At 33.9% G+C, this 18,102-nt stretch overlaps 2 protein-coding genes across 2 annotated transcripts; both read right to left on the bottom strand.

Annotated features, from left to right (window-relative positions):
* Nucleotides 1-7: 7 nt before the first annotated feature.
* LOC110711724 (protein NRT1/ PTR FAMILY 3.1-like) lies at nucleotides 8-3,221 on the bottom strand. The gene is made up of 4 exons (XM_021890141.1): nucleotides 3,044-3,221; nucleotides 2,257-2,474; nucleotides 1,301-1,860; nucleotides 8-971 (listed from the first exon to the last, which is right to left on the bottom strand). Exons 1-4 carry the CDS (start codon nucleotides 3,147-3,149, stop codon nucleotides 41-43), a joined length of 1,815 nt encoding a protein of 604 aa, XP_021745833.1. The 5' UTR covers nucleotides 3,150-3,221; the 3' UTR covers nucleotides 8-40.
* A 10,579-nt stretch (nucleotides 3,222-13,800) lies between these two features.
* On the bottom strand, nucleotides 13,801-18,072 carry LOC110711640 (exocyst complex component SEC15A-like). Its single transcript, XM_021890059.1, has 2 exons — nucleotides 17,733-18,072; nucleotides 13,801-16,701 (listed from the first exon to the last, which is right to left on the bottom strand). Exon 2 carries the CDS (start codon nucleotides 16,681-16,683, stop codon nucleotides 14,308-14,310), a length of 2,376 nt encoding a protein of 791 aa, XP_021745751.1. The 5' UTR covers nucleotides 16,684-16,701; nucleotides 17,733-18,072; the 3' UTR covers nucleotides 13,801-14,307.
* Nucleotides 18,073-18,102: the final 30 nt, after the last annotated feature.

Genomic DNA, 18,102 nt, shown 5'->3' with positions numbered 1-18,102 from the left:
AATTATACGTTAAACCCTGCTATTTCTAGTTTATCAAATTCTATTTGCCTTTCGAGAGTTCAAGTTCACTATCCTTGTCTACTAAAATTTTTGACGATGGAGAATGGGTACATAAATCCTCGCCTTGCTCATCAGAGTCTTTGACCTGCTCCAAAGGCTTATATGTGTATAACGATGCACATATAACATAATATATGAGATTTATTACTTGTATGCCAGAGACAAGCAAGAAGTAGTACTCCAACCTTCCCTTGTTGATGTTCCTATCAGGAAGCCAATTGTGTTCTTTTCCTGTGTAACTATGAACCATTGAGACTACCATCGTCCCTAAGTAGTTTCCTACTGATGTCGTTAAGCAATAGAGTGCAACAGCGGTGCTTCTCATGCTCTCAGGTGCTTGATCGTACAGAAACTCAAGATGCCCGACATTCATGAAAACCTCCGCTAATCCATGGAGGCAATATTGTGGGACTAACCAAAAGACACTGATGGGAACAATAGCCATAGGACTGTCCAAAAGGTGGTAATGAGTAGCAACTGATTTCCTCTTCTTCTCAACCAGAGAGGCTACAAGAGTTGCGACTATGTTGATCACGTATCCTATCCCCATCCGCTGTAAACACGATATGCCTACTGGATTTCCAGTGAATTTACGTACAAAAGGAACAAAAAGACGCTCATAGACAACGAGCCCAATGAGCATGGTCCCAATGCTAAATATTGAAAGACTAGCTGGAGGTATTTGAAATGAGGAGGAGAGGTGACGGTCCATTGTCCGAGCTTGTGTGAGCACAAAGCTGCCTTGATGAGATGATGCTGTCACGAGCAGAATTCCAGCTGCCCATATCGGTAACACCCGGATGATAGATTTCAGCTCTTCCACTCTATGGACTGTAGACAATCTCCACAAGTTTGGTGGTTTTGAATCTTTTGCCTCTCCTTCTGTTACTATTGCTGCTTTGTCAAGCCACCTACAGATAAAAGACCAACATTACTCTAAGCTGTCAAATGTCATCGGAGATGAAGCTTTGTTATGGCAATCTATATACTTTACATTCATATGCAATGTACCATTATAAATATACATATAAAGTACATAAATACTTTGATAGTTCAGATTTTTTTAAAATTGCAATATTATTGGCAGTACATTTGAAGTGTGCTAGTAATTTCGAGATTTGTAGTGATTTATATACCTTCTCAAGCTAGTATTGTACTTTGTATGACTCTAGTGATACTTTAAAGGCTTGTTGTGATTCGGATCAACAAAATAAAGCTGATCTTTAGAATATAAACTTACGTAAACTGTTCAGTGTGCAGAAGTCTTCCATCAGTAGAGATGAGAGCATCAAGCTCCTTGTTTTGGTACAGCAAACTGCGGTCAGCTGGCAACGGAGCATTCCTCTTCTTCCAAGCAGCAACAGCAACTTGAAACATTCTGACCAAAGGGCTTCCTGCAGGCTTATGTTTGAGGTAAAGCGGATATCCGATCACAAAGGCTATAACCGAAATTGTCATAGCCATTGTTGGGATTCCAAGCCCCCAACCCCAGCCCACATTGTCTTGGATATAGACTATAACAGTCAGTGCAGTTAGTGTGGCGAGTCCCATGCAGAAGTAATACCAGTTGAAGTAGTTCCACTTGCGCCCTGCAACACCTGACTTGCTCATGTCAAACTGGTTGGCTGCGAATGTCACCACGCAAGGCCGGATGCCACCCGTCCCTATAGTTGTTAGGAGGAGAGACATGTATAATACCCATAGTTGCTGTGTTGATGCTTCTTGACAGTTCACTTGTGTTGGGCAAGGCGGTGGGTGGAGTTTCGGAAGAATGGCTGTCATGGTAACGCTGAACATCCCCTGCAACCATTAGAGAATTTAGAAATATTACAATGAGTATGCAATTCAAAGGACTAAAAGAAATTCCTACATAAAACATGTACTTTATTATACCATCATAACTAGCAAGTCTTCTTATTCTCTAGTGCATTTTAAAAGATTTATCACTACAAATTCTTAGATGGGTGTGCAAAATATGCCACACTATAACCTAAGCGCCTTGTTAAAATATTAGAGATATATGCCAAAAAGGCGAAAACTACTTAAGAATGTCTTTGAGAGTCGACTATAAATTAAATCCACTCTCACAGATATTTGTATCACCTCTCGACTTAGTTCATATAGATTCCATCATGTATCTAGTCTAGTATAAAAACGACAATAAAATAAAAGGAGATCGAAGAGCGAGTAAAATACCAATTGATAGAAGATAGAACCAATAGTAATAGTCCAAAATTGGCCAGCAAAAGAGTCGGCAATCAAAGCACCAATAAGAGGGGTAAAGCTAGCAGTCCCCCCAAAATTGGTGAGTGTATTGGAGGCTTGTACAAGAGGCATGTTCAGTTGTTGGGTCAAATATGTTATCATGTTTGCATGAAATCCAACTCCAGCAAATCTGTCGCATATTTCATTTGCTGCAAAATTACAAATAACTCAAACTGTTAGCATTGATGGATCAATAATGCTCTACTACTCTACTAGTACTTGCTTTTGTCACTCATTGAATTGGCTACATAGCTAAAATTTAAGACTCGTGTTAATGTGCACGTGAAACTAGTTTGAATGTTCCGTGCAAGATTTAAAAATAGTGAGAAAGTTGACGACAATAAGTTGAAACATGGAAAATATAAACAGCTAATAAATTGTTCGCCGCTGATTGTATTAGATGTATTTGATAAAACTTTCGCTATGAAATTAAGTAATGACATTTGAGTATAAGTACTTGTATAATTTAACATCAAAATAAAAATCTTGTCTACATTTCTTTCAAAGCCTTCTAGATTAGCAAGTTCAACTAAAATTAAGGTAAGAACAATTATTCAAATCCAACTCAAGACTACAAAATTCCACACATAGAAAAAGATGATTGTTAACTTGTAAGCAGAATTCAAAGTGTACATTTGGTAATTAATCTTCCGTCCAGAATTAATAGTCACGTTGAGAGGGGAACTAACTTGTAATGTAAAAATGTGAAGAAACTCACCGAGAATGAAAGGCAATGTTCGAATCCCACCACGCTTCTTCTTCTTAGGACTGTCTTCAATCTTTTCTTCAACATATTCTGCATCTAATTTCTTCTCCAAATCCATTGTTGATCTGAAATTGTACTGTAATAAATGAAGCTAAGAATTATTGTGAGTTCTAGAAGAAGTTTAATGAAGGGTGGTATTTATAAGCAACAACAAAAGCTAGGATCAGTGAACGTGCATGGTGCCTGAGTGTGAAGTGAGACCCACCATTATTGTGATAGATATTATTCACTATCTTATCCCTGGATTTTATTACTCCGCTGCATTATTATTCTAGCTTTCTTATGTGTCTAGTGATGATGGATATACTAGTATATTTTCTTATAAACTTCATTGTTCACCAACTTCCAATCCATTGTTAATGCTTAATTCACAAATTAGCTGTCACATTGTCTTAACACTCGTAACATAATCACTCACGGTTAAAGATGCAATTACTTTTATCTAAAGATTGTTCCTAGTAATACATATATCGATCATGATCAATTTTCAATTTTCAATTTCTCACTCTCCAATTCTCTATGCTAGTAGGAAAAAATGATTTTGGAAATTTGACATAACCCATTATTAATACTTCCTTCATTTTTTTTATGTTGTATGAAGTAATTTTTACACTATTAATTCACACTCTACTTTGACTACCTTTGTGAATTTTTTTTTTTAAGAAAATGCATTGTTATATGGGATCTTGTTATATTATTTAATAATACGACATTGTCTATATTTTTAAATTACCGAGTACTTCTTAATGCGGTTGACAAGCATTAAAAAAAGGCTTGCTAATTTTAAACAAAAGTATTTATTGTAAGAAAAGTATGTAACAAAATACCTACACCAACATTGTACCTTTGCACCTAAAAATTAGATCATATTTGACTTTTGTGGTGAACGAAATTGTATCAAAACTCAATTTAGTTTTTAATCGTTATTCATAACTAATTAGATTTAAAACTTAATTTCTTAAGGTGAAGAGAACATACCCTAGAGCATAGTTAGAATAATACATATTATAATCGGATGATGAAGACGTGATAAAAACAATGCGGTTTAGAGACCTTGTTTTAAAATAAATGTCGTGCCCTTAATTTTATGAATGAAATAAACTTTACATCTCTAATATTTTTTTGGGCGACACACAATTTAGATAAATAAACATATTCCAAAATGCTTTCAAAAAAATACAATTTAATCTCATTGCTGAAAAACTACTCTCTTATGAATATAGTAAAAGATATATGAAAAAATGGAGAATTGAAGAAGAAAGGTTGAACAATTATGATAGTTGAATAAATTAAAAGATAGAATTGTGGGAATTGGACTTTGAAAATTTGGAGAGATTTTAGGATGCTAATAATAGGAGAGTGAGTGGTTGTCTGATGTTCTAAGAAATCTTCTCAACAAAAAAATAAATAAAAATAGCAGAGTAACAAATAAATCCCAAAAGAGTTGAGAGTGAAGGGTAGCTCAGGTAATTAGAGCTTTCCTTCTGGTTTCAGAGGATTTTGAGACCGATTTTCACAAGGACAATCGTATCGGACACATTCCTACATAACAAGTGATTGCTAAAGTCAAATGTGATCTATTATTTAGTGACAAATCGAGTATATAATTAGGTGCCAAAGGAGGTAAATAAGGTTGTCTATTATAAGTATGGATGAGTCTAATAATTTTGTACTCCGTATTACATTGTTCGTTACGAGTATCTTTTTAGAAGAGCCGGGCAATTAATTTTCTAGTATAAAAATTTATCCTTATTTATACATGATCTACAAATTTATAATGAATATCACTTTACAGCTTCTAATATAAATTTAGCACCAAAATTTTAATATTTTTAAAAAGAATTACAATTTTATGCAATTCTAAAATATTGTTTTCGGATCTATGCAGATATAAAGCAGAAGAATCTTCAGAATATTGCAAAGGGAAAACGACAGTGTGATTTTGGTGAGGTGGATTTTAGATGAATGAGGACTATTGCTTTTTATTGAGAAAACAAAAATCACTTAGAATAACTTCTATCCTTTTAGTTGTGGACTAGCTAGTATTCATTTAACAATTTGTCAACTACATTTTGATGAAATCCACTTGAATATATATGTATATTCATTATCCAATTCCTTTTTGTTAAGACCTGGCTTGACCTATGGTTTAATTTTAAGACAACAAAACAGTTCAATCTCATATTTTAGTGGTACCATTAGATAGGGGTGATAAGACTGATAACAAGCTAACAACTTAGACACTTAGAATAAAAACTAATCTTATAGTTATGGACAAGTATTTACTTAGACACTTTGTCAAAAGAAATACAAGTATATTTTGATGAAATCCAACTTTGGATATTTGTATTCAAGATTTTCCTTTTAATTATTAAGACAAGCAGGCTGGATTCTTATAAAAAATGCATAGTTAATCTCGGAGATCAACAAAACAGTTCGATCTCATACTTTGATGGTTTATTAGATAGGTACATTAACAAATAACAACTTTAAAATTTGTGGTGATGCAAAATAATTGAGTTACATGGTTGTGATGATATATTCTCGTGCGAGTAAAAAAATGTCATTTGAATCATTGGATATGTGTAAAGTTAGGGTTTTCACAAACCACTAAAGTGGGGAAAACTGTCTAAATATAACTCCCACTTAGTATCCCCATGAATTTGTTTGTGGCCTTTAGCTAGTAGTAGTGCCTACTAGTTACTATCTTTGAATCCTTTTTTTAGGCATGATTATAAATCCAATAGTTGAATGACATTTGCCAAATGATTGGACAAACTTTTGAAGAATTCAAATTCATCAAGAACACCTCTCTAATTCCCTCAATTATGGGAATCCAATCTTAATCATCTAGTGTTATGTTGATATGTTTTCATGTACAAGAAACATGTGGTCTTGTTTCTTGGGAGGGGGAGATCGATGATGTAAAATACAAATATTCGTATTTAGCTCATAAATAACAATTGTATTTTTAGATATGAGGTGGTGGTTGATAAAAATTCAAGATATTGTGTGATAGACGTAATTTTAAAAAGTAGATCTAATACTCAATAGGATTTATAAACAAGATCGCTATCATTGTCTCTTCTATTTTTGAAAATTTTATCTTCAATTATTTTCTTTTCAAAAGTTCATGCACCTATATATAGCTTTTGTTACTAATATTGTGTTACATCCTCAATTTTGATGTTTTGGATACACTAATATAGAAATTTGATATTAGTCTGCTTTGTAAGTATTGAAGACTTTGATGTACACTCTATTATTGCCTAAGTCAAATGGATTACTCATATGCATCTTTAACTCATGAAATCTTGTGACGTCTAACCACATTCTACTTTTGTCTAAAATCATTAATCAACAAGTAACTTTATAATTACTTATTCAAGCTTCAATGTATACTCGGAGTAGGATTATTATTAATGAACATATCATTTTATTTTATTTTTTTTGACAAATCTCAATTTACAAATAGCATAGTGATTTTAAATCTTGAATATTGTCTCAAAATTTTAATCAATTACGCGAGTAAGAAGACAAAAAACAATGCGATTTATCATTATTGAAATCCAATAAAATGTTACGGAGTATTCTGTATTATATTAAATTATTAATTGGAAAAGGTACCACATTAGGAGAATGTTGCTTAATTCTTTTTAATTTAATCTAGCTGTAGGCTAGATTGGAAAGTATGTTAAATAGTGCCTCTAATCTACGTAGTATATGCTTAATAATCTAGTCCTTTACAGTTTTATATATTAATAGAGTGTACCAGTGTTAATTAGAATATATTCAATTTGCGAAAAATGACAAATTTGATGGCTTATAGAATAAGAGGTTATTTTGTTTTCTCAATTTTGGTGTAAACACGGGCCAAATCAATCAATCAATCAATCAATCAATTACTTAATGCTAAAACAGACATCTGACACGTGTCACATCCTGGTGCTGTTTTTTCCCTCCAAAATTCCCCTTCATTTTTTAACCCTTTTTTTTTTGGTGAATATTTGATACAATTACAATAATATCATTTTAAATATTTTATATTATCTTTATGACAAAAATATTCCTTTTTATTTGGTGCTTATAATTATTAACTATTACTAAAACAGAAAACTGCTGACATCATCCTCTCTCCCAAACTGTATATGTATCGCTTTCTTATAAAAAAAAATTCGTGCATTTATATATATATATATATATATATATATATATATATATATATATATATATATATATATATATATATATATATATATATATATTTGAGGAATTAGTTATTTTTTTATTTTTAATCATTTTCATTTCAATCTTTTGGCTGTGTCAATAAATAAATAATTTTTTTTTTTGGTTGGAATAAATAAATTGATATCGAGCTTAAACTTTTTAGTTAACTATGAAGTTTATTTTAAAGTTTTAATGTTATTATTATTTGTTTTTTTTATTATTATTATTTTAAGGATGCTATGAAGTAAATGTTAGCATTGTTTTGTATTTTCAAGGTACTTCTATTTATTTAAATTAGGATCTTTAAATTACAAGTATTTTTATTTTGTATTTTGAACTCTTAGATATGGAGTATATAATTGGTATGTATATGGTTTGATTAGATCAGATTGGCTTTCATTTTTATATTTTGTTACTCATGTAATTTAATGATGATAGCTGGATATCTTTTATAAGTATATACGGGAAAATAAATAATGTATAGAAATAAGCTATTTCATTTCAATAATTTTTGTAATCCGTGCATCGCACGGGTCTAATGTAGTTCTTCCCTAAAATATTAATCTAACTCCTTTTTAATTATCTGATAGACGGAGTAACATTAAATTTTGGTAAAAAAAAAAAAGTAATACTCCGTAATAAAATTGATTCGTATTATTGATATTAAAGAAATTACTTTAAAGCATCACTTTTATTTGTTAGACATAATAATTTTTTAAAAAAGAATTACACTTACCGTGCATGGCACGGGGCCTAAGCTAGTATATTGTTAATTTTGGAGAGGCACATAGTTTCTTAGAATTGTGGTTTTAGAGAGTTGTGATTAATAATTTCAAAAACAATTCTTCTATGAATATATAGAGCACTCCGATATTTTAGTTATAGCTAGGTAGTCAAAATTAGGGGTGCTAACTATTTACCTAGAATTTACTTATTAAAATTTATATTTTAAAATTAAATTTGTGTAGTCATTATTAACCCTTAAACTAATGTAAAGTAGTTCTTAAATTTATTGCATCTAAACTCTATCTGAACATGTATTTTTTGAAATAAATGCAAATAAAATGAACAAAATAGGGTGTGATAAGTGATAACGTTGATTATTGATATCTCAAATTTTGCATTAGCTATGTTCTAAAAGGGTATTTGAGGGTTGAGGCGACATAGATAATAAATACATTTCTAGGTACACACGAGTATATAAAAGTCATATTGAGTAAAATCCAAGGATAGTTGTTACAGTAGTGAGATCTACAAAAAGTGCTATATGAGAGGTAATCAAGCACAATTAAGCAAAACAGTGCTTAATTTCAAATTGTGAATTGGATTCTAATGTCAGTACGCTGTTAGAACATTACAGTATTAAGAACTTTATGTCAGATTCAAACTGGACTCAAATCAAGAACTAGGTAGGTATCTAGGCTCCAAACTTTCCGAATTTTTTGGTTAACTGCCCATTTTATTATTGCAAGCTGAATAAAATTAACCTGTCATTTTGATAGCTAAAATCACTGCATAATTACTTGTACAATCTGTAACAACTTCAAACTGACCTACAACTAATTTCTTTCTGCATATCAGTAAGGACAGCTTCATTTTCAAGGGGGGTGGGGTTCCAGATCGAGAAGGTAACATACAATGACTAACATGAATATGTTTCGTTTCATGTCTCATCTTGTGTCCCATTTCTTCCTAAATATTATGAGAACTTACAAGTTACAATCTACATCATCATACGTAGTGCGAATGGTAAATGAAGATAACATGGTACACTCGGATGTAATAGGACACATAGTTGGGTAAAGGATTCCTTAATCGAGAAGACGAAAAGAGCAGCATCTAAGAAGAATTTGCAGGGATAGAAGAGATCCAACGCAATATCCAGAAAACAATATATGTGGTGCATTTCTCTATCACATAGCCATAAAATGACCTTAAACACATGCGCAGCAGATATGTTACAGTGAAAATCATCTGTGGTCTAGAATTTATTCCAACTACGCGCTTAATGCAATCAGACAAAATCAGAGAAGAATAAAAACAAACTCATAATTAATCATAACCAGTCACCTTCTTCATGAGCTTAACCAAGCCATAAAAATTGACCCGTGAGATCATTCACAAGATTCCCTTCATATTCTTTTCTTATTCAAATTTATTAATCATGTCGACTTCTGTTGTTCGGGTTTTTTCTTCTTGGCGACACCTTATCTCTATGTCTTGGGTTGATTAGGATAAGCTGGATAACACAAGGTCGTGTACATTTAATTTTGTTCACATTGCCAACATCGGTTAGGTTCAAACCTTACATGGATCATGAGCCAAGAGAAGTAATGTATATCGCTCAAAATGCGAGCAATGCGGTCCAAACCTGGCCACGAGAAAGCATGAACCAAAGCATGGCTAACAGAATAAAACGAACACGTTAGGAGTGTTAACTGAAACAGACTTCCAACTATTCTCAGCACCCCCATACATCATAGGTCTAAACTGGTCCAGACAGAGTTCAACCGGTCACAACCCGGTCCATTCAATCGGGCCCAATGTGGTCCACAATCCAATATGTAAAGTAAACACTTTTGCACTCCAATTCAGTTGTTTAGCATAATTAACGATCCTAATATTCTTAAGTAACTGTAGGTTCACAAGACAACAGAAGAATGGTGCTGAAATTTTTGACAAAGGTTTAATCTGTCACACTAGAAGAACATGTAGTCTCGAATGACGCAGCCACTTACGTAAAGATTGATATTAAAGCCAAATACAGATACTGATGTGTTTGGTGAACGTTAAAGATTTAAACTTTAATAAAAAGGAAAGAGATTGTATTGTCAGTGGTCCATGACTCAATTATATGATTCAAGATTACCACCAATATCACAATTGATAACTCTCTTCTAACCTGGTCTGTCCAGAGCATGATCTTATGTCTTCTCATTGGTCTTCTCTTATCTATTCAACCTGCATTCACACTTCGGAAAAAAAAAAAAACAATCATTAAAAAAGGAGCACGAAAGAATGATAATACACGTATAACAGTATGTCAATCCGATTTTAACTCGTATTTGTATCAGGTACTCAGCATTATGACACCAATACAGGGATTTGGTATACTTTTTATACCAAGACTTTGCAAATTTTTCATAAAATAACAGAGTCTGACACCTAGCCATATTCTCGTGCCTAACATTAGTCCAATCTTAGTAACAGAGGTTAGGTTGCACCTTAATAGGAATGTTAATACAATTGAATCTCTCATGATGGAATCTAGCATCTAATGTACTGCAATCTGACAAGCAACCATGCTGGTTTTCCAGCTTTCCTTCAAGTATTTAGAACATTCCTTGTATACTCATCTGAGTCATCTCTCCTTGTTATTGAAATCATGGGAGCAAGCTGTTGCCACAAGCCAAGCCTGGCCGTCTAGCCCAGCCTGACAAAGGCCTGGATCAGACTGATCCTGATAGCAAGTGGGTCGTGGGCCCAAGTTTTCAAGGATTAGCTTGGCACAAATCAACTACACTTACAGCCCAATCAGATTAAGCCCTACTTTTTGAGCAAAGCATTAGGCCAATGTGTTCAGGCCCAGGATTGGACTGTGAATCAGCCCAGCCTTTTTTCCTAGCCACTTCCATGGCCTGCATCATCAACTGATCCTGACTACTAGGATTAGCCCAAGAGGCATTATTCACCTGATTTTCACTTATAAGAATTCATCCGAACTTAACTAAACTAATCTAATCTTACTTGATTTCACCTGAGCTTATTAGAATGTATTTTAATTGTACATTAAACTTGGGTAACACTTATTCTTAAAATTAACTTATTTGTTTACTTAATCTTCTTGGAGTAAGTAGAAATAAGGTTGACAAAACAGGGCAATTAATATTATTCAACAGTTTCTAAACTTGAAACCCTGTCTCATAACATATCAGGTAGTAAAACAAACAGGCGACGATAGCTGATAGATGCATATAACAGCAACAGCCACTATATAATCCACTGTCACTGTATCTTTGTCAGACTTCTTATTCTTAACTGATAAAAAAGACACTACTGGAAGTAATTATAATGCTACAATACCTTTATCTAAGGACCATGATAAGTCAGTTCTGTATAAACATTATCACAACCATGGGTATGACAGTAATCTTGTTCTAACTTAAAATAAAAGGCACAGACATTCCTGACATATCCAAGTTTCCATATCAAGGCAGAATGAATTACAATTCTGAGACTAGCAAACTAGCATATACTTCTATATGCTCCTGTTTTTTCAGTTGTTAATATAATCCTTTTTTCTTAACAAAAAAGCACCAAGGAGAATGGGAATTATTTATTTCTATTAATTGGTCTCATAGGAAGTGCAGACTGCAAACAAGTCATCTGCAAACCATCTTGCTTCTAATCCTTCTATATGGGAATGAACCTAGACATGAACCTCTTTCAAAACTTTACCAGGACAGATATCTATACACGAGGACTGAATCCGAGATAAATTTCTATATGGGAATGATGTTGCTTTTATATACTAGCAAATTCTGATAACTGGATGTATGAGACCAAAATTCTTAATAAGAAAATGGTATTAGTAAGAGGATTAAGTGTACATAAATCACTATGATGGGTAGGTAGAGAGGGAAGAAAATAGAATATGGAACTGTAAAGCATCGAAGACTAGCCATCAATCATATCTATATATGGGCCTCCTGGACAGTTCAAAGTACATCATAATTTAAAGGCAAATTCGATGATATAAAGACGGCGTATGTGTATTACATGCTAGATTGCCAAAACATGGTAATCCAGTGCAATGCAATTCACATGTCCTTAAAAGGCTAAAAGAAGCAAAGACTAATGAGAACCTTCCTCTCCATCAACAGAAAGGATTGTGACACAGCAATGCTGCTAAGAGAAGCATATTGAAAAACTTTGTCACAAAATTTCCAGTTAGGTGGAAGTATTGGGCCTTAAGAAAGAGGGTAGGCTGGAGATAAATAACAAGATTAGAGAATATTTGGTATGTGATTAAACTCAGACTACTTTAGAATGAGTTTGGAAAGGTGTAATTGTCTGCTACTCTATTGTCACTGCATTTTCAGACGGTCAGAATATGACAACTTAAACTGTACGCAGTACGCTACATATGAAAATTTCCAAAAATGATGTCATAACGACATAACACCATTGTAACTTCTACAGAAATTTTTGTAGGATAAACTTGAACATTCAGTTAAAAAAAGTTGCAAAGCTAAAATTTGAATATAGATCAGATGAATCACATATACCTCACCTTTGGTTAAGTGTAGCTGAAATAGGTTGACACAGGTCCAATAATCTCCAGTAAGTTGGCTCCAACACTGTTTGTAATAATCTGAAAGTCTCAAGCCAAAACAAAATAAAATCAAGTTTATCACATAATCCTCTTACCAGCCACTAAATGGATCTCCAGGCAAAACATAAAATGATTCACCTCTTAGGACCCTAAAAAAGTGAGACACTGAAGAGTAGAGAATGGTAAGAATAATCTCAGTAGCCCTGGAAAACTGGTAGCGTAGTGAGATGATATGATTATCCAGCAGGAAGCACCTGAACAAAATTATGCAACACAAAAATCCTTTCAAGAACTTTGATGTAAGCCTTGTGAGACATTGCCTTTGTCACTTCATAAACTCTTCATCTTGAAAGGATGAATTCAGGCAATCAAAAAGAACCAATCCCACACCATGAGCACCTCATTAATTTTATGAATTTCATGTAGCATGAAAAATGTCTAGCAAGCTCCGTATAAGGAAAACTTTACAACAAATTGCACTAAGACAAGAGTTGATCAATAGCAAAGTTCACAAATAAGGAGCTTCTCCAAATGATATTATTAACATGATATTCCCATGCCAAGCAAAGTTTCAGCCAGTTATGAGCTAAAGAACGAGTTCAGATTCTTCAGAAACCTGAGGGTCATCTTTTCAAACTAAAACACCATTCGGTTGATCAACAATCTCAAGAAAATATTTTTTAAAATTACAAGACTAACAGTAAGTAGTGATTTAAAAGGGCCAAGTGCAATGTAGTTTCTAAAAAAAAGAGCTCCCACTACAAAGGGCAATCTTTAAAACTGAGAAGCAGGCCCAATCTCAGGTTCAGAAATATTCATGCAAGTCCTGCCACATGCAGGAACTGATGAACTCGATAATTTTCTCATAGATACTTAACAACTCAGCAAACACAACATAACATTACCAGAACCAGAGGTCAAAGTCATTAAACAAATCTTCGGTTAGCATTAGCAACAAACAAATTTCAAATAGATTTTCATTTTTTATGGAAGTTATCCTTTGAGTCATACCAGAAGTCAAAAAAACATATTATAAAAAAACCAAAGCCAATATGAGTTGCACAGATCATTGAAAAATCCGGAAACTTACAACAAGACTATAAGTTTTGATGTTTTACTAAAACGGTAAAAGTGAAAGCTTGACATGTGATCAAATATGTTTCTCATGCTTAATGAACAGGTACAGACAACCAAAATTTCCATGATATGTAATCCAGATAAAGAAAAAAAACACCTAGTGGTGTGCTCTTCAAACTCAACAAAAGGCACAATATGCTTTCCATATAATTCCTTTTTTTTACTTCTTTCTAACTTTTTTTTTTTTTCTTTCTTTCATTCTTTTTTTTTTTTGTCCCTTCATCATTGTTGCCAAAAAAAGCACTTGGCTCTGCACTCTAATGGATCATCGTTATCGTATATTAATAATAGGAAATAGGAATACAATGATCCTCTAAAATCTTTCAACACCAATATAAAGAAAATTCAGTCAATTGAAATGTTAAGAGAAACAAAATTGAAGAGAACATAGAGAAATAATACCACAGGTAAAAAGGGTACCTATATAAGTGAGCTACAAAAGAGAAAAATCTAGTTGTGTTACCAAAGAAAAATCACAACTTCTTTCTGCTTCATATAATAAGAGGCTGCCAGCTGTCTAACTGAAGTCCCGCAATCTTCTTTTCAAAATATCCATAGATTTCTTCCGGGCGCTAGTTTTTGCATTTCGATTTGAAAGACTTCCAAACAGACTATCCGCAGAATCCTTGAACTTGTCACAGATAACTGCAATCTTCTTAATTTCCAAAGTATGGTAATTCTTCTGCCTGATGACAGGGTTCATGAAGTTTTCCGCTGTATTACTCCTTAGAAGGTTTATTAATTGACGAGCTTCTATCAGGTAATATCTAAAATTACCATCCTTGTAATCTTCACTCAAACCAGTGCTCTCAACCCGCTGATCAGCAAAGTTCTCTAATATCTCCAGATCATTGTTAATGGCCTCAACTGCATTAGCATTGAATCTTTTGACACTATCACTAAGAAATGCTCCTGTAATAGTATTGGATATATGCTCAAGAGCGCCACTGCCAACCTTGTATAAAGCATCCATTGGTAGAATTTGCTGGGCAGTTGACAGAAGAGTGTCAAGATAAATAATCACCTCATTCATGTATTCATGTCCATTTTCAGGTACATCATCTGGTATCCAATTGATATTTTCAGGGAGTGACATAAACTCATCCAGCTGAATGTTAACCAGACTCAGCAGAGCAATATACGCTGCATCTCTTGATGTTTTAAGGACCACCTTAGCTGTTAAAGTAGCTTGAGGATGGTCTATTGACCGTGTGGGGACTCCACAAAGATTTGATGCAATTTTCACGAAAAAATCACAAGCTTTTTCGAGGAAAGACACATTTGCAGCAATCTGCATGGCTTTTGATACACCAATGGAGGTGTCATTAATTTTATCAACTATGACTTCATTAAGCACATCAATCAATAGCGTATCCAGGCACTTCTTCACACCATCAAAAAGATTTACATCCCCACCAGAAGATAAGTAATCTACAAAGTCCTTTATAAATGATCTGACAACACGGCAAGCTTCTGGTACCATGGAGGAGAATGGTGCAACATAAGGAAAGGCAGGCATGATGTCTGATGTCTGCAGTTGAAAAGAGAGTACATTTGCCTGGTAGTCAGATTCTTTTTTCAACAACATTTGATCAAAGCTATCATTAGCAACTATTTCAGAAATCTGCCTGCGACACTCTTCCATAAGAAGCTTGCTATACTTATCTTTAGTGCCATTAATAGTCTCAAGAAGAGAAGTTACTTCATACCCATGATGTCTCAATGTTGTTCCAAAAAGGGTCATATAATCTTTGATAAGAAGGAAATGTGCTGTATTATTCATCCTGGAAAACTGGCCCCCAACCACAGAAGTGATCTTAGAAACAGCAGTTTCCCACATTGTCTCAACCTGACTTTCTTCCAATAAACCTCCAGCCGTCCTGAGAACACGATCTTCCACAATAAAATAGCCAGCTACCTGGCCCAAAAAGGTTTGATGAGATTCAAGAAATGGCTGAGATGAGAATATCTGCAAGTCTGAATTGAGTTGCGCCAGCCGGTTATTATAGTAGTATTCCCGAAACCGTTCCCCAATCGCTAGGCATTTATGAATGTGATATGCCCTGTAAATAGGAGTAAGATCAATTTTCAAACTCAGATCCTCATCTACCTCTTCAACATCTAAACTGTATGCAACCTCTGGTAGTTGTGAACGATTGTTTTCTTCAATTTCTCTCTGACGAGCCTTTGTTTCTTCATCCTTCTGACGCACTGATGAAGTATGTGCTATTGCTGTCTGTCCAATATCCTTGGCCAGGCTCCTGATATGAACTAGCCATTCATTAACTTCACTGCAGACTTTTTTCTCAATATGCGACTTTATGGCTGGAATTTTATGTTCCACTACCACTCTCAGCTTTCTGACAGGAATATTCTTCAAGTAATCCTTCTCAATCAGCTCAATAGTCTTCAACGCAGGATAAAATTTCCCCTCAGACACATGGGCATTACACTTTGAACAAAGCTTCAGCAATTGAAAGCACATTTTGGACATCTTAATAGCTTCACTTATATTCTTCTTTATCGAATACGATTCTAGAAGCTCGTCAAGTTTAGACAACAGAGAAGTCCCAACCTCTTGCAATTTAAAATTATCAGTTTGGAGTTCAGATTTCAGCTCCTCTGCATCAACTAGCACACCACGAAGCTCATCAACAGCAATAATGAATTCCTCATAGTGAAGCCTACATAACTCCTCTATCTCTGCTTCCTTCTTCTTTGACACGTGCCTTAGCTGCTGAAGAAGTGGCTCGGGACGGCCTGTTTCAAAGGCATGCCGAACAAGAGGACTCAAATCCTCCCCATTCCCTATCAATGTAGCAAGGACCAAGTCCTCACCAGTCCCAGTGTCACCATTTTCAACTACAGTTCTCTTTTTCGTTTTTGCATTCATGGTTTTACAGCATGGAACCTATTCATCATTAAAGCGAGGGAATCATTAGAAATGTAGGGGTATGAATTCACACAATTTTAGCAGGGGACCTAAATCCTAATCAATCAATTCTATATTTCGACGCATCTCAAAGTTTACCCCAGATAAGATTAAGAATAATCCATTCAATCCATGATGGAGAATATCAAGACATTGATAGTATTACTAAAATGAGGTAGTACTGTATTCATTTTTTCCTGAGGGCAAAATAACATGAAGTAGACAGCATGCAATACATAAATGATAATATCTCAAGAAAAAAAACATTCCTCAATTCAATTAATTTTTTTCATAGAAAAATCCCAGAAGAATCTTATAAATTGGAAAGCAAAAGGACACATCCAAACTTAAAAGAATCAGAATTACAATAACGTACACAAATCAGTCATGCATGCTTGGAAGATGCCAATTAGCTTAGCTTGCTAAAGACTTGGGGGTCGTACCCAACTACCCAAGACCCGGGATCAAATCCCGTCTACATTCAGCACATTGTAGCTCCTTACAAACCAATAAAATCAATTCAGTCAGGCTTACAACATCAAATATACCATTTTTACAAAATCAATTCAGCACATCATACAATTTTTCCACTAATTTTTCTTATTTTTTAATCAATGCACGTTCCAAACAATCAAGAAATTCTGGGAAAATTGAATGGTGGTCAGATTAAACCAAATTAAATATAATACAACTCCTTAATTGCTTAGAATGTACAATTATATACAAGTATTAAGATAATTAATTCGTATAAATTGAAGTAATCTGACACACCATATACTTCTTTCTTCTTCCTCAGAAAATTCCCATATATGTTCTACATTTACATTGATCAGATGAAAATTTCCCTTCAATTTTGAAACCTAAATTAGCGACAGGTTAAAATAACCTAGATTAGCGATATGATTCATATTATAAATAACCCAGAACACCTTCAATGAATTAAATGAGAAAAATACAAAAAATAAAAGAATTGAACGGAAAAATAAGAAAATAATTGAAAGGAAAAATACCTCAACGGCAAGATCACGGCCGTGCTGCTTGGGATAGACGGCGCACGGCGGACGACGGTGACGGAAAGGCTGAGCAGAGGGCGGAGAGAGAGAGGGAGAGTTGAGCAGTGGAAGTGCAAAAAGGTGTTTTGTGAGAAATTGAGAATGTGCTAAAAGTAGTGAATATTGTTATTATTTTTTCCCTTCCATTATTTTTCCCCCTTTTTTTGGGATTAAAGTTTATTATTATTGTTATTATTTTCAAATTAAAGATTACTCCGTAGTTGTAAAATTAAATTTAGAAATAGTAATCTATGACCTTTTTGCTGTAATTAAATTTTTATGTTGTAAATTATATTACGTACGAAGTAATATTTATGGAGTAGTTTCA

Source organism: Chenopodium quinoa, unplaced genomic scaffold (assembly GCF_001683475.1).
Source record: "Chenopodium quinoa cultivar QQ74 unplaced genomic scaffold, ASM168347v1, whole genome shotgun sequence".
Lineage (NCBI taxonomy): Eukaryota > Viridiplantae > Streptophyta > Magnoliopsida > Caryophyllales > Amaranthaceae > Chenopodium > Chenopodium quinoa.
Note: the sequence above shows the minus strand (reverse complement) of the source record. Positions and strands in the feature narration are given on the sequence as shown.

Excerpts from the sequence above, each read along its gene's own strand:
- LOC110711640 (XM_021890059.1), bottom strand. The coding sequence starts at position 16,683 with ATGAATGCAAAAACGAAAAAGAGAACTGTAGTTGAAAATGGTGACACT.
- LOC110711724 (XM_021890141.1), bottom strand. The coding sequence starts at position 3,149 with ATGGATTTGGAGAAGAAATTAGATGCAGAATATGTTGAAGAAAAGATT. Across the intron at positions 2,475-3,043 it reads AACATTGCCTTTCATTCTCG|CAAATGAAATATGCGACAGA; the intron begins GTGAGTTTCTTC and ends GTAATTTTGCAG. Across the intron at positions 1,861-2,256 it reads GTTCTATCTTCTATCAATTG|GGGATGTTCAGCGTTACCAT; the intron begins GTATTTTACTCG and ends TAATGGTTGCAG.